Genomic DNA, 15,004 nt, shown 5'->3' with positions numbered 1-15,004 from the left:
TAGACACAGTAGTCCAGATGTGGCCTCATCTGTGCAGAATACAGCAGAATAATTACTTCCCTCCATCTGCTGGCAACACTCCTACTAATGCAGCTCAGCCTGCTGTTAGCTATCTTGGCAACAAGGGCACACTGGTGGATCATATCTATCTTATTGTCCACTGGAGCCTCCCCATCATTTTCTACAGAGCTGCTGCTTGGCCAGTCGGTTCCCAGGCTGTAGCAGTGCATGGGATTCCTCCATCCTAAGTGCAGGGCTTTGCACTTGTCCTTGTTGAACCGAGCCTTGTCTAAGGTGTGATCACTTTGGGGCATGTGCTGTCTCCCCTTTGTGGTAGAATCTGTTGTGGTTTGGGGAACATTGGTATTATTGTATCATAAATAATAAACAGGCAGTATCTGGAATCTAACTGAAGCTGCTGTGGTGGGTGGCTACTTTGCAAAGATTACATCTCTGGGTTTTGTACAGCAGATTAGGGCCACTTTGTATAATTTAAATCTTTGCAAAAAGAAAACATTCCAAAATTGAAGTTGTTCCTGTAGAAATATTTTTTGTTTTTTTTAATTCAGCTTTAAAAAGTAAGAGTCAATGCTGTGATTTAAATAGGTAAAAAAAATGGAAGAAAAGCAACTTATGGGAATGGGAAAGGAAAAAATAAATGTTTTTAAAAATCCCAAAGGGAGGAGAAGTAATGAATTCTATTTTTATCATCAATATATTTTGTATCTCTTATTTGCACTGGGACATTTTTCAAGAGGGAGGTCAGAATGTGTGGGCATTCACCAAATATTGAGTACCCAATTATTTTCTGCATAGAGGTAAAGCTTTTTGAATAAAATTAGGTGTCTTTTTTGCAACAGAGCTGTGCTAATAAAATTCCCGATCAGATAAGTTAAACTCTCAGATTATTAGCAGTATTTTGATTAAAAGTTAAAACTTTTTAAATAGTGGAGTTTTAAAATTTTTTTCCCCAAAACTACTCTAACAAGGTATTCCTTATTCCTGTTATGTTCACTTATGAACATTTCTCTGACAGTTTGATACTAGCCTCAGCTAGAGAGAAAATACAGCCGTTACTTTAATATAAAGTTGAATACATATTATTGATTGATTGGATGACCCAGTGGTCTAATTTGGCTTAATACCTAAATTCTTATACGCAGAACCTCTAAAAGCTTGTGAATATAACTTTAGCCACAGAGAAAATCATACCTGTAGATAAGGGATTGCAGAACTGGGCCCTAGGTTCAGTTTTTCTTAAGAGTAGCACATGGAACATATACTGCATTTAGAGTCCAGGAAGTAGGACTGTTTTTACTCTTTTTACAGTGATATCACAAATCACTGGCAATCCAGGAATGCTGAGGCAGTCATGATAATATTTTACATACCCAAGTGGAGCTGCATAAGAATGATGGGTGATTACAACATAGACTTTTCTACTCCAGAGTATAAGCTAAAGTAAACTTATAATTGGATATTATTAATAAAAGTCCTACAACATGCAGTTGAGTAATTCTGACACTGTTCAGTAGAGGAAAAGTTTGCAAATAATGTTTACCAGGTCATTACACTGTGCACAGCTGTGGAAAAGAGATAAGAGTAAAAGATGGCTTATCACAAACCTAACTGATACTGTTCTAACATGGTGAAGGATTTTTATGGGTAAATGCCTTTATGTGACATGCCACATGCATTCATATAGTGTGACCGAAAGGAACTGAGAGGTTGCCCATTACCCTTTGCAGTCTGGTAAATGTGCTATTCACCTTCTTTGAAACTGCCATTTTTCTAAGGTGAAAACTGAAAGGTGAAAGCTCTACAGTGGAAATGCCCAGATGGTAATGTGGCCCATCAGCCTACTTGTTAGACCAGATCCTCAGATGATGTAAATCCATATAGCTTCATTGATGTAGACCACTATCTGGAAGCACAGCCTGAGTTGAGACTGCCCTTCTCTGTAATAAACTAGTTAACTAGAGCACATAAAGAGATTCTACTCCTTGAAAGAAGTTGTTATACGGTGGGAAAGACCATATGTGCTCCAAGATGCATTCTTTTATCATTGCTATGTCCATATTATGTAATTAGAAAGATCTCTAAGGCTAAAACCACAGCATTTGCAGCAGATTTTTTCAGAATGACCCTACATAAAATCTGTTCAGTATGAGATTTTTATCAGAGTGGGATTACAGACAAGCATTTGTATTCTACATTATATTACAAAGGTGGACATCAATAAATAGATCAATAAATTATGGGAAGCATAGAAGGATTTGCGTGAACCTAGGTGAAACTGGCTTCAACTGATAGTCTTTTAAGTTCATTCCCACGAAGTGTCAGAGTCAGTTCTTTCAAAGACAAGTCTCTTATCACTTCCAGTAAGGATAACTTTGCCTTAAAAGAGTAAAACAGATGCAGGGACAGTACAGTAGGCTCCGGTTGGGGTTGGAAGAGTCAACGTCACTTACACTTTCCCAAGAATCTGACAAATTTGCAGCTTAGTATAAATAAAGTGACGGGTCTATTGTTTCTCAGCTCTGACACCTTCTTATCAGCACGATTTGTTGCAGAAGAGTGGCGGAAACATGGCATGTGACTTCATCATATATAGTTTAAGTGGGGGGTGGGTAGCAATATCTTTATGAATTGACAACTTCAACACATACATAAAGGAAAGAGCCTCTCTGTAACTAAGTTTCTTTTCTGCCTTGGTCTACATAGAGTAAGCGCAATGGTACACTGCCTTTTTCTTTGCCTTACATAATTTCATGATGTATAAAACAGACACCGGTGAGGCAGATTTTCAGCTGGTGTGAATCCATGTCTTCAAGGACTTCAACAGAGTTATGGTGTTGATTTACCCTAGCTGAAATTCTGGCCCTCGATAGATAACATGCACCAAATGTATTGTATTTCCAAAGCCAGGATTGTTATGTACAACATACTTCCAGAATAAACAAACAGTAGGAACATTTCTTACCTCACATGTTGGCAAAGGGGCTGCTTGTCAGAGCAATGGACCTGCCTAACATTGCAAATGGTCACATTATTTGAGTGAGGAAGGTAGGAAACAGGGAAGTTTCCATCTGGTCTTTGGATAGTGGTAAAACCATCCCGTTAAAATGACTTTTGTTTGTAAATCTAGGCTTGTGCAGATACTTCTTAAAGAGCAAAGTATCCAAATGACTTAGGAACCTAACTTCACTCGGTCTCTTGGTATCAAAAAACCCCTCCTGTGTTGCAAATTAACAATGCACCAAACACCTGCATGGGTAGCGTATGTAGTTTGCGGCACCCAAGATGGATCTGCAGCTCCACAATCCACATGTGCAAAGTCATCTGGATGCACCCACTGTCACTTAAGAGACGTATGGGGGTTTTCAAGTGTCTGATGAGGTTAGGTTTCAGTTGAGCAGGTTACTTAACTTTGGTGCATTTGAAAATCTTAGTAGACACCTGTCTGCATCCTTGGAAACCTGAATGACTTCGAAGCTCATGTTCCCAAAACTCAAGAGTCACAAAGGTGCTTAACTTCTATTGAAAACAACAGAAGTTAAGCATCTAAAATATCAATTAACCACCCAGATAACTTGTTGGATATGGACACTGGTCTCTTTGTCAGATAAGTGATAAGCTCTAAGCTTAGTCACTTTTGAAAATTCTGCCCATGGTTTTCAGCCTTTGGAAATATTCTGGTTTGCACCTTTTTTGTGTTTTGTTTTGCATATATTCATAATATTTAGCTTATTATTCAATCCAAACACCCAAAGTGAGTGTAATTACACTGTGCTTGCAATTTCATTGATTATAAATTGTGTAAATGTAGTTATTTTAAAATGTTATAACTGATTCCAAGCACATCAGTTGGAAATTTTTGTCTATGAAAATGAGAAGTTGTGACATAAAGCCAGAGGAATATTCTGAGAATAAAAATACTAACTCAGTGGATGAAGGAAGGATGGGAATGCATCTATCAGAAAATATTATAATATAATAGATGATTCATACCACATTATTTTATCCAATTCAGTCCATGCAAAGGCTACATACTATCCTAGATCACAGGACAGAAACATTTTTAAAGAAACAAAGCTCAAGCATTATAGTATGGCACCTTGCCATACCTAAAAATCCTCCATACCCAAAGATTTGGTTTTTGTTCTTCAATTTGTTTATAAAGGAAGCTTCTCATAATTTGGACAAGTTAAACAGTGAGAAGAAGCAAACACTGGAGCAAAATATACATTTCTCTATAGTCATATGACCTGCCCATTCCCTATGACATGAAACATAGAATTATCTGTACACACCTCATTAAATAACCTTATTAAATAGGAAATCCAAAAATGTACAAATTTACAGTTTGAATTATTAAATACTCCCCTCGTGCACCCACTGACTTTGCATTTCCTTCTACTATCTGCAGCCGCACTCTGACACGACCATACCCTCATACTTGAACTTGTAAGTAACCACCCCTGCATCTAAGTAGAGGATAGAGATAGGATCAAGTTTGGTAGGCACACAGCAGGCTTTGGAAGCTTTCTGGGGATTCTTCAGGTGAACCAATGTCTGGACAATGGCGTGTTTCGTTGGTGTGACATGTTCTGTTAAAGGGTAGGAGCATACTCCGCGACATTCGTAAGCTTCATAGCCTGTCGGGGCAATTATCCAGGAATCCCATCCAATCTCCTTAAAGTCTATATAGAGTGGTGTCCTTTTGCAATAGTTGCCCTTGGCGTTCCTCCGGATCCTGGCAGTAGAATCATAAATGATGTTGGATCGCATTTGGAGAAGTGCTTCTTCTCCTGGTCTGTCGTAGGAGCTGCCCGCTCCCAGAGTCTCCAAGTCCAGCAGCTGCTCATGGTCTATCATTTCACTGAGTTCCTGCTTCTCCTCTTTTTTGTCGTTGCTTTGGTCATTTGAGAACACAATCAACAATGGCATATGCTTGGTCTCAGAGTTGATGTCGATATCGAGTTTCCCCTCGCCATTTTGCTCCTCCCCTTCTCTGCTCTCTATTTGCACCTCTAGCCTGTGAGTGGTCAGCTCCAACCTACGCCAGTGCCTGATGGCATCCGTGATTTCAAATGTTTCCCATTCACTGTCAGTGCCATAAATCTGCCTGGATGCTAGCACCACTATTTTTCTCTCCTTTCCTTCTCTTCCCACATGGTCATCCTCCAGTACTTCAAAAATGGTGACTTTCCTGTCCAACCCGTCATAAAGCATTCTGTCTCGTTCCACCAGTGTGTAGAGTCTCAGCTCTGCCATGGTGATGTCTTCGTGGTGAGGGATGGATACATTGAATAGAAGAGGGTATTTTCGGATTCCAGTAACAGCAGTGGATTGAGAAGTCAAGTCTGGAAATGAGAGAAATCCTTATAAACACTTTGGAATGTTTCCATCAGTACACACACATGACCCAGTCTTTTCATGCCTTATGTTTCTAGGTTTCAGTTTGAATGGTTACAGGAAAATGATAATTGATTTTCAAACAAAATTATAATCAGATCATCAAAGAAGCACGTGGTTTGTATTGGATCAAGGAAGCAGGCTCAGACCAGGATAACGCTAATGAACTTAGCTTCTCAGATCTCATTTCCACCAATGTAGTTACAAATGTCCTTTATGATACACATTTACAGGTTATACAAACTATAAATATATTGGCCTCACTTACCCAGCACTGAAAGGAAGGCATTTTTAGGGTGAAATATAACAGCTACTTAACAAGAGGATAACAACATTAGGCAACATTTATACTACAGGCATTGAAGAGTCTTGATCCAGCTGAAAATGAATGAGGGACTGGAGATAGGCAGAATGTTTCACAAGGTGTTTATGCAGCAAAGGCAGGTTGAATTGTATATTTTTATTAACACAGGATCTATGGCTGCGTGGAATGGGTGCATGCTTCCCACATTAATAGCACAATCTTCTTTCTATACCATCAGTTTTTAATCTTTACTTTATCACAGTCCTAGAGTATACTGTGAATTCAGACAGTCACTGGAGACTTTATACAATGTGGTGAAAACTACACCACTGAGCAACTGTTTCTTATGATGAGGCATTGCTGGAATTTCCTGAAACAAATTTCTCAAAGCTCTGACAGTGTCTTAAGGGAGCAAGTACCAAAGATGAAGACATATTACGAGGGATGAAAAAATGCATTTTAGAGTAGGAAGAAACTGTGGCCTGATTCCAAACCTAACAAATAGCAATATACCTATTGAATACACTGGGCTTTCACCAAGTCAGGTAAAATATCTGTATTTATTCAGAAGCTTTTGATATTATTAATTTACAAAACATTCAGCAAACACATCCATTTCTCTATTCTGTCTTCATCACATATTTCTATAGCACCATTCCTTCATAGATACAGGTCATTTAGTAAAATGTTCTGTATGTAATGCTGCATTTCTCCATCAAAGTTATAACTCTGAAGCCAGATTAGGAGATTAGAAGACATCCCTGCAAGGACTGGGGGGATGGATGGTACTGGCATCTAGACATTTTTCCATCTCTGATTTCTATAGCTCTGAGATTTCTATGTACTCCATCTGGCAAAGCTGATATATTTACCCTGATATAGACAAGTACTTGAGCAAATGGTGAACTTGAAGCAATGAGTAGGTCTCTTGACATCAGTGGGACCCCAGTTTTTTTGGAGTGGCCTGATTTCATAGTTTAAGATTTCCAGGATTGGGTTCTTGGATTTGGGCTCAGCATTATCAGCCATCCTGAAAACAGTGGTTTCAGAACTAGAATGGCCTTGCTGATTCCCAAGAGGCAGGATGCTAGAAAACAAACCTACTGTCATGGGGATACCTGCAGTCTCTGGGCTAGAAAAATCTCAGCTGACCACATAAAAGATATGCATGAATAATTCATCAAAAGGGGTGGGTCACACCCTTGTGGGAAAATGAGTGAATAATTCACAGACAAAGGAATTAATGTCTTTATAAGGAAGTCAGGATGGACATTTGCCCTACAGACTGAGAAAAAACCTTTGAAAGGGCCAAATTTCCTTCTCAATGCTGCTAGATACACTGGGAAGAGAATTTAGCACAGAAATATTCTTACAGCTTTTAGGCAGTGGCCATAGTACAGTCATATCTGTAATGGGGTACAAATTTCTCCTGATAAACAACTGCACCCAGACACACAAACTTAATTAATACCGTCATGGAATTATGCTAATAATTGAATTAATAATTGATTTATTGGGTTTAATAGATAACAAGGAAATTGTGATTATCAGCAGCTTTCATTATTATAAGTAGGTGAATATAAGGGTTGGATAGTGTGATCTCTTACCAACATAACTACAGAGTTAGTTTTCATTAGATGTTCTAGACATGTAAAGGAGACAACTACAAGAATCTGTCTAAACCCTGAGTGTATAGAAAAGGGTATTTGCATTAGCATAGGAGTGTCTCAATCTGTGCTCATAGTTCTGGATAAAAAGGACAAAAACCTTCTGAGAAGGCCAAAAGTTACACCAAGTTTATATAGCTATCACAAAACGTATGTGACAATGAAAATGTTATTTGAGATTGCTGCCTCATTTCCATAATTAATTGAGTTGCACATTGCTACATTGACTAACATTAAAGGATCATACTCCAAGATCATTTGTAATGATGTAAATCTGGAATTATTACATTGTTGTCTGTTAAATTACTTCAGCTGTATACCAATAAGCCATGCAGTGCTCTTTCCTCTGCTGTACTGGACTGCCCAAAATTACATTAATTATTACTTTTTCACCTTAAATTTGCAAGAGTCAGAAAAGAACACCATCTGGTATTTCTTCAGGACCAGGTTGTGATTTTTTTAATTTACAACGATGAGCAGTTATTCTTACAAGAAAACCCATCAATTTCCATTGGGAGGCTTGTCTGAGTAGTGTTCACCAGTGAATGTTAGTGATTTGCATTCCAGCCCTCCCTTAAATGTAATTGCCAAGCTGAAGAACTGCACAATTAAATTAGATCTGGTTCTGGAAGGCAGGGTCCCTTCACACAAAAACCATCTTGCTGCATAAGAATGCACATGCCTGAATGAAGTATAGCATAGCTCATGACTAGCCTGGATTCAGTTACTAGCATCTGGCTGTGTGGCTGCATCTACATCTCTTACAAAGTATTTGCTGTCACACAGTAGTGCACTTCATTATATGGGGGATGATCCATTTTTATTGGAATTCTCCCCCATAAAGCTGAATTGATCAGAAAAAAAAATATCAACTTGCTTATATTTTTAAACATAATCCATGATTTGTTGAAAAACATTTTGAGTATATAACTGCAAAGCAGGTTGCTCATGCGTACTTACATACACACTGTGAACTAGGACTACTCATATGTGAGCAATACTTTTCCCTCATTAGGGAATGTTGAATTTCACAATACTCATAATCTTCTAAACCCAGGACTTCATGGGGGTTTTTGGTTAAAAAAGTTGAACAAATACTTTATCTATTTAAAATGATTCCATGAACTTTAGCAAAGCTAAAGCCTGCTAGCTGTATACATTCCTATAAATTGTGTTGACCTTATTTCACACACCAAAGCATGAGAATTTTGCAAAATACAAACAAGTTCAGTAGTAAGTTTAAGTGAATAGAGAAATAACAATAATAAAAAATCCATGTTTAATTAACTGGTTAAAGATGTATGAAGACCAAATACTTCCCAAAGGATAAAGGTTTTTACTAGAGTGTGGGTTGTAGAAGACATTTTTTTCCATTAACTGAATGGACAAGAAAATTTGATGGCTGAATAGGTGGTATGGAAATGGTACTTAGGTTCCTGGGATGATGATAATCTATTTCACTTATGCATTCAATAGATGCTAGATGCTGTACAAATATAAAAGGAGGCATTGTTCTTGCCTGAAAATACTTACCATCTGGATGGCACACACAGGCAAAGGATAGGGGAAAAGGATACATCATGGGAATGAGATCTGAGTAGAACAGGCACATGGCAGGTTAGTTTCCTGTCCCCAATGGCCTCTCTTCCAAATCACTGGTAAGTCCTTTTGCACCAATGCAGCCTTCATGCTCCATGCACTGTAAAGGCATGCCTGGCTGGTTATAAGCAAAGTTTGCTTAGAGCTAATGCACTGAGAGGAGCACAGATCTTACCTTCATTCTTGAAGCTTCTAATAATATTTGCTGATGGCATTGAGGTACTGTCAGTGGCGAACCTGTTGTACAGCTCTAACATGTACTCTGGAGGGTCCACCTTGGCAGTGTCATACAGCGGAATATCAGAGAGGTTCAGTGTCTTCAGGAACTCATTTTTCATGTTCTGAAGCAATGCGCTGAAATCAACACCGTCCTGCTCTGAAAGAACCTCATCGAAGAGGGGGACATCTTCCTCCAGGGAAGACTGCTCCAGGCTCATGATGGGACTGCAAGCTGCCAGGTGAACCAAGAAGTAGAGGGCTGCCCACAGTGGAAGGGCAACAGAATCCATTACTTCTCTCTAGTCTCCAACCAGACTCAACAAGGTTTAACTCTCGTGTGGGCTAAGTGGCTATTTTATCTTCTGGACTGTATGCAGCTTGTGTCACAGAGAGATGACAAGTTTGGAAGCCCTTGCCTGAAGCTTGTGATCAGTTCTCTCTCTCCCTCGCTCCCTTTCTCACTCCCTCTCAGCCCCCTCCTCCCCAAAACTAGGTCTCAGTAATTGGATATAACATGCTTTCGCCTATGGTAGCCTTGCCTCTCTTATCTCTTGTAGTGTAAGCTGTGCACCAGATTTCTGTTGCTATCTCACAATCCCCCTCTCCCTTAATGAGCATTTTGTAAACATTTTGCTAAAGGACACTATAAGATAGGACCATTTTCGCCTTGGACATGATCAGCCTTTTCTTTACCCCACTCAACTGACTTGCATATGGCCAACTTCCATGCATGCCACAGTGTTGTGATTTCATGCTATCATGCAAATGCCACATAGCTTTAGGCTTCATACCAGCACTAAACAAAAGCCCCGCTAAGGTACCAAGGATTAACAGGGTTACACCAATGTCCTCTATCAAGCCTGTGTTGGAAACAATGCTTCCAGTTCAAGGCTTGTCTTAGATTGTAGCCTCTTTGGGGCAGAAGCTGGCCTTTTGTTCTATACTGATACAGCCCCTAGCACAATGGAGTCTTGGTCCATTGTGGGTCCATGGCTTGGCCTCCTAAGAGCCAAAAAAGTAGAAAGGATCAATTACAATTCAAAGTGCTGGAGAGATGCAGTGGAACTGGTGTGAGCTAACTGTCAAGGTGCATAGAGCTTGGTAGTTGTGCAGTCCTGTCAAGCTAGAGATCCACTGTAGAACAGGATCTTGTGGGTCAGGGTGAACTCAGGTCAGGGAAGGAGCAGGGCAAGAGCAATCTGGGCTGAGGTTCCCCTCTCTTTCATATAGGTACCGTGCAGCTGTAGTGATGCCTGTAGGCCTGGCCCTCTATGGGAGAATGGCAGTTAGATATTCTTTAGTAGCAGCTAATTTAACACTGCACCACTGTTCCCATTCAAACCAAACCATAACACTAGCAAAATGGCAATGAGTTCTGTGCTCATGAGCATCATAGAAGAACTTACAAATAAAGTGTGAAGGGAGGTCTGGAACATTTACAAATGGCTTATAAAACCTTTGTCTTTATCTCTCATGCCCGGCTTGCCAGTTTCAATTTACTGGCCAACTATATTCCACTGAGTGTCAGCACCCAATCACCAATCAATGAGCTTTTTTTTATAATTGTTTTAAAACCCAACCTGAAGACCCACAAAATGCCTTCAATTCACACACATAACCTTCAGTTGCACCAATACTGGTGGCTCACTAAACAGTAACTAGAACTGGCTGAAAAATGCAACGACAACAACAACAACAATAATTCCAAATGTTTAAGTTAATCTTCATGTTTTCAAAAAAATTTGAGCACTGCACCCAAAAAAGGGTAGCTGAAGTTCTTCCACAAGATCAAGTAGTAACAAATCCACCACTATCTGAGATATCACAGCTGTCTCAAAAATGACCCAAGAGGGCACAAGGGACTTGTTAATAGTAGCAGTTAGAGATCAAAATTTTGCTCCCAAAGCATAGTCATTTCCCTCCTGAGGCAAAGAGGAATCATTGCTTGTACAACTCTAAAGGTGCATCTACATGAGATGCTAAATGCACAGTAGCCTAATGATATTGTGCAGTAGCATCACAAAAAAGGCATGCACTGGTACTAATGTGCAGTAGTGCCTGTTACTGCTCATTGATTTAGTACTTGGTTTTACAAGTACTAAACTTAATGCTTAATAAGTACAACATATTAATGAAGGTTTAGATGTGCCCTAAGTCCTCTAAAATGACTGCATGCAAGGACTACAAAGTCTGACCTAAATTGCAAAGCTCCATTGTTTTTCTGAGGTTTCTCCAACTCTATGAATCTGTGACGGTTCTACACATCTCTAGCATTCACTCCACCTGTTATAAATTCCTGCTAGACCTAGTGTTTCTTTTTTCTAGACCAAGATCTTCACTGGTGTGTAAGCACAAGTCAAGCTGACTTCATTAGAGTTGCATTCACTCAATCCAGCTGTGAATTGGGGCTTTTACTTGTAATTAGATTATTTTCATGGAGAAAATGTATTAACAATTAAGACTTGAGTAATACATATACGTGGCCCTTTATTCTCTCACTCTACTAAAGTACCTTTCTTCTTCCAAACCAGCAGTACTTCACAATGAAAGGTTAACCCAATTATCAAAGTACTTTTTTATTACGTATGGCCTCAAATAAGAACTGGACTGTCCTGAATTGGGAAGAAAATTCAAATCTGAATCCACATTTCATAGCTATCTATAAAGCCAAATGATCTCTCTAACTTCAGCCCTGACTCATATTTATGTTTTGTGGTTCCCTGGATCTGAATGCACAAAAAAGTTGGGCACTTCTGGCTCCAGCCCATCTCAATTTTTTGGCTAAAAGGCAAAAAGTTCAACCCTTCTTTTTTCATGGACTCATCTCCTGACTGGGCTACCCTCAGGGGTGACTTTATATCCACAAGGACAATAAGACAGAGGCAATCAGAAGTAATCACTTGTTTTTAAAGATGTGGGAACATTTTATGTTGCAAAATAACCCTTCACAGATTTACCTATTGTAGCACTTGGCTCTTCCAAATAGAAGATCTTTAAAGAGGTTTGGAAAAATGCTCTGAAAGACCCAGCAGATTTGCAGCAAGACATATTAGAGGTGTTTTCAAATATTTTGGTTTATTCCAGAGATGTCAAATATTGCCCATACTCTGGGCGTGTCCTGTAACTTGCCAGAAGTCTGAGAGTTTGCTCTGATTTTACAGAGAAATGCACATACTTTTATGTTTAGGAGCTGAGCATTTACCAAGAGGTTTTTCACACTCTCATGCTCGTAAACTGGATTTCATGGTTCCATATATTATATTTGCCCCTTGGCCACCCTTTCAGACAAACAGTTCTTTCAGTCAGGCTGGGGTTAATTCAGAGTAGATGAAATTAATGGAGTTATTCCATTGTAACTGAAATAAGAATCTGGCCTGCTGTGAAATGTTGGCTTACTTGGTGACCAAATGGCAAAGCATGTAATTAACTATAAAGTTTCATGCCCAGTGGACCAAAATGCATACATTAGAGCTGGAGCACAGAAGGTAATCTGACATACATTTCATAAACCCCCACTCAATACCTAATTAGTTGCAGAACTACTGCTGAGACATTCCAACCCTCTTTGCAATTCCTCTCCTGTTGGATAACTTTGTGAGCAACAGCACACCCAAGGGCAATGCCTTCTATGCAGAAAGCCACCAGTGAGTTTCTTTTCACATACAGCTCAGTCCTTGTGTAGCTATTGATGATTTTCTAGATGCATAATATTACTCAATTGCAACTAGTGTTCCCTGTTTTCCTTTGCTTGCAAGCTGGGGAAATTAAGAGATGCAGCCTTTTTGCTGACTTAAAATGCTGCATTGGGCAGTGTAACAGTAAGGTTGTAATATTTTTTCTCTTTCTTCATCTACCTTATACTTTATCTTGTGGCACAGTGAGAAGAAAAGGAAACCTCCCCTGAACTAAACCTAGTAAAATCACTACTGAATAGACTATCCCTGCTAACTGTAGAGGAATATATTAAGAATCATCAATACATGATACATCAAGCTGGCAGATCTGGATGTGGATTTGTTTTTGATCATGTGGGGAGACCAAAGTTGCATTCAGAAGGGCCTGGGTTTCATGGGTAGCATCCTAGCACAGCTACTGATGGTCTGTCTTGCAATCTGAGCTTCTTTTTAGGTCCTGTCATGAGGAACTGTTCCAAAAAATTTACAGCACCTTTTTCAGTTTTTCTTAATTTTTTTTTTTATTATTATTATTTTTGGAGTCAGTAGAACACTGAAACGATCCAGAAAAAGCAGTGAAAGCTGATAGATTTTCTACCGAAAACCAAAAACCAAGTCCCAGTCTGCAAAGTTATTACAGGTCTCAACATTTTTAAAATTCAGATCTGTCAGATTTTAAACACAGGAAGGAGTTTGGATGCAAGAATCTTGGGTCAAGACCCATCTCTTATCAGAATAATGGAAAGCATACGACACACTGTTCCATGAGCACAAAGGAGCAGCATGAGCCAGAATGATCCAATGACTGCCATGTGATTTGAAGTTTTCTAAAATATGTGTATGAAATTATTAAGAAAATTCCCCACAATGGGCTCTGTAGGAAGATAACTGCAGCATGAGGTAGCTGTTGGAAGCGATATGAGAGATAAAGAAGAGTGTGACACTGACAGTGTGATGAGCTTGCAATGGAATAACTAAAATTAGTTTCCATTCCTACATCTCACTAAGGCCCTATTCACATCTGTCATGCTTCATGGTTGCTCTGGGTTTCCTTTCCATAAATGGAACAGGTTTCGGTCCTGTTTTTTCATGTCACTGGAAACAGGAAAGATGGTATTGGGTGGGGAGGGGGGGAGTGGAGAAGGATTGAGAGAGAGAGATGCAACAGTGTGTTACAATAGGAGTGAGTAGGAAAAAGTCAGAAGCAAGGAAGTCGGTGCGTGGCCATGTTGACAGAAAGGGATTTATGCAGAGTGCTGTATAACATGGGCTTGTAGTGTCCCTTAGAAAAAAACAGGGAGGCTTTCATCAACAGATTTAGCAGAAAGTGCCACATTTTCACAGGCAAAGCCACATGTGAGAAGGATGGGGAATGTGCTCTAGGGAACAAAGCACTTGACTGAAAGTCATGGTATTGGGGTTGTTCTGGCTGTTTGCATGACCTATGGCAACTCACTTCACTTCTCTGTGCCTCCTTTTCCCTTCCTACTTTTCATCTGTTTAAGTGGTAAATTCTTTTTTTCTACAGTACCCAGTGCAAGGCGGCCCTCATCCAGGCTGAGGACTCTAGGTGCTAGAGTAATGCAAATAAATACGAAGAACAATAAATCCTCAGGCCAGCAGAGAGTCTGAGTATATGAGGTAGTGTTATAATGGGTGTGAGAGGAAATTCTGAGGGCTTTCATATACAGGAACACTCAGGAAAATCAATGCATGGTAACTAAATGTGTACATTTAGAGTGGACTAATTAAACTAAATTAAATCCCTGCATGGATACTCTTATTCAGAACTCAAGCTGCCTTCAACTTATTGAACTTAGTTTACTTTGGAAGCAAATTCATTTAAGTTAGATTAAGGCTGCTTTAATTGTGTATGAGAGGATCTACATGGAGGTTTAATACAATATCACTAAACCACTTTAAAGGTTAATTCTGGTGATTTTGAGTGTCTCCATGTAAACAAAGACCCCTTGAGAAAGAGAGGCATGTGGTCAGTTCCAAGAAGATGGGGATAGGGAAGGGGGACTATGCTTTGGGCTACACACAAACCAGGGACAGGGACAGAACAATGGTTCTTCAAGGACACCGATTGCTCTGTCTCCCATACTCTCTTCCCAAATCAT

The 15,004-nt window shown here is 39.5% G+C and overlaps 1 protein-coding gene across 1 annotated transcript; it reads right to left on the bottom strand.

Moving 5' to 3' along the window:
- Nucleotides 1-3,315: 3,315 nt before the first annotated feature.
- On the bottom strand, nt 3,316-9,561 carry BMP10 (bone morphogenetic protein 10). Its single transcript, XM_019545939.1, has 2 exons — nt 9,164-9,561; nt 3,316-5,366 (listed from the first exon to the last, which is right to left on the bottom strand). Exons 1-2 carry the CDS (start codon nt 9,495-9,497, stop codon nt 4,420-4,422), a joined length of 1,281 nt encoding a protein of 426 aa, XP_019401484.1. The 5' UTR covers nt 9,498-9,561; the 3' UTR covers nt 3,316-4,419.
- Nucleotides 9,562-15,004: the final 5,443 nt, after the last annotated feature.

This window comes from Crocodylus porosus, unplaced genomic scaffold (assembly GCF_001723895.1).
Source record: "Crocodylus porosus isolate Cpor-Errol unplaced genomic scaffold, CroPor_comp1, whole genome shotgun sequence".
Classification (NCBI taxonomy): Eukaryota; Metazoa; Chordata; order Crocodylia; family Crocodylidae; genus Crocodylus; species Crocodylus porosus.
Note: the sequence above shows the minus strand (reverse complement) of the source record. Positions and strands in the feature narration are given on the sequence as shown.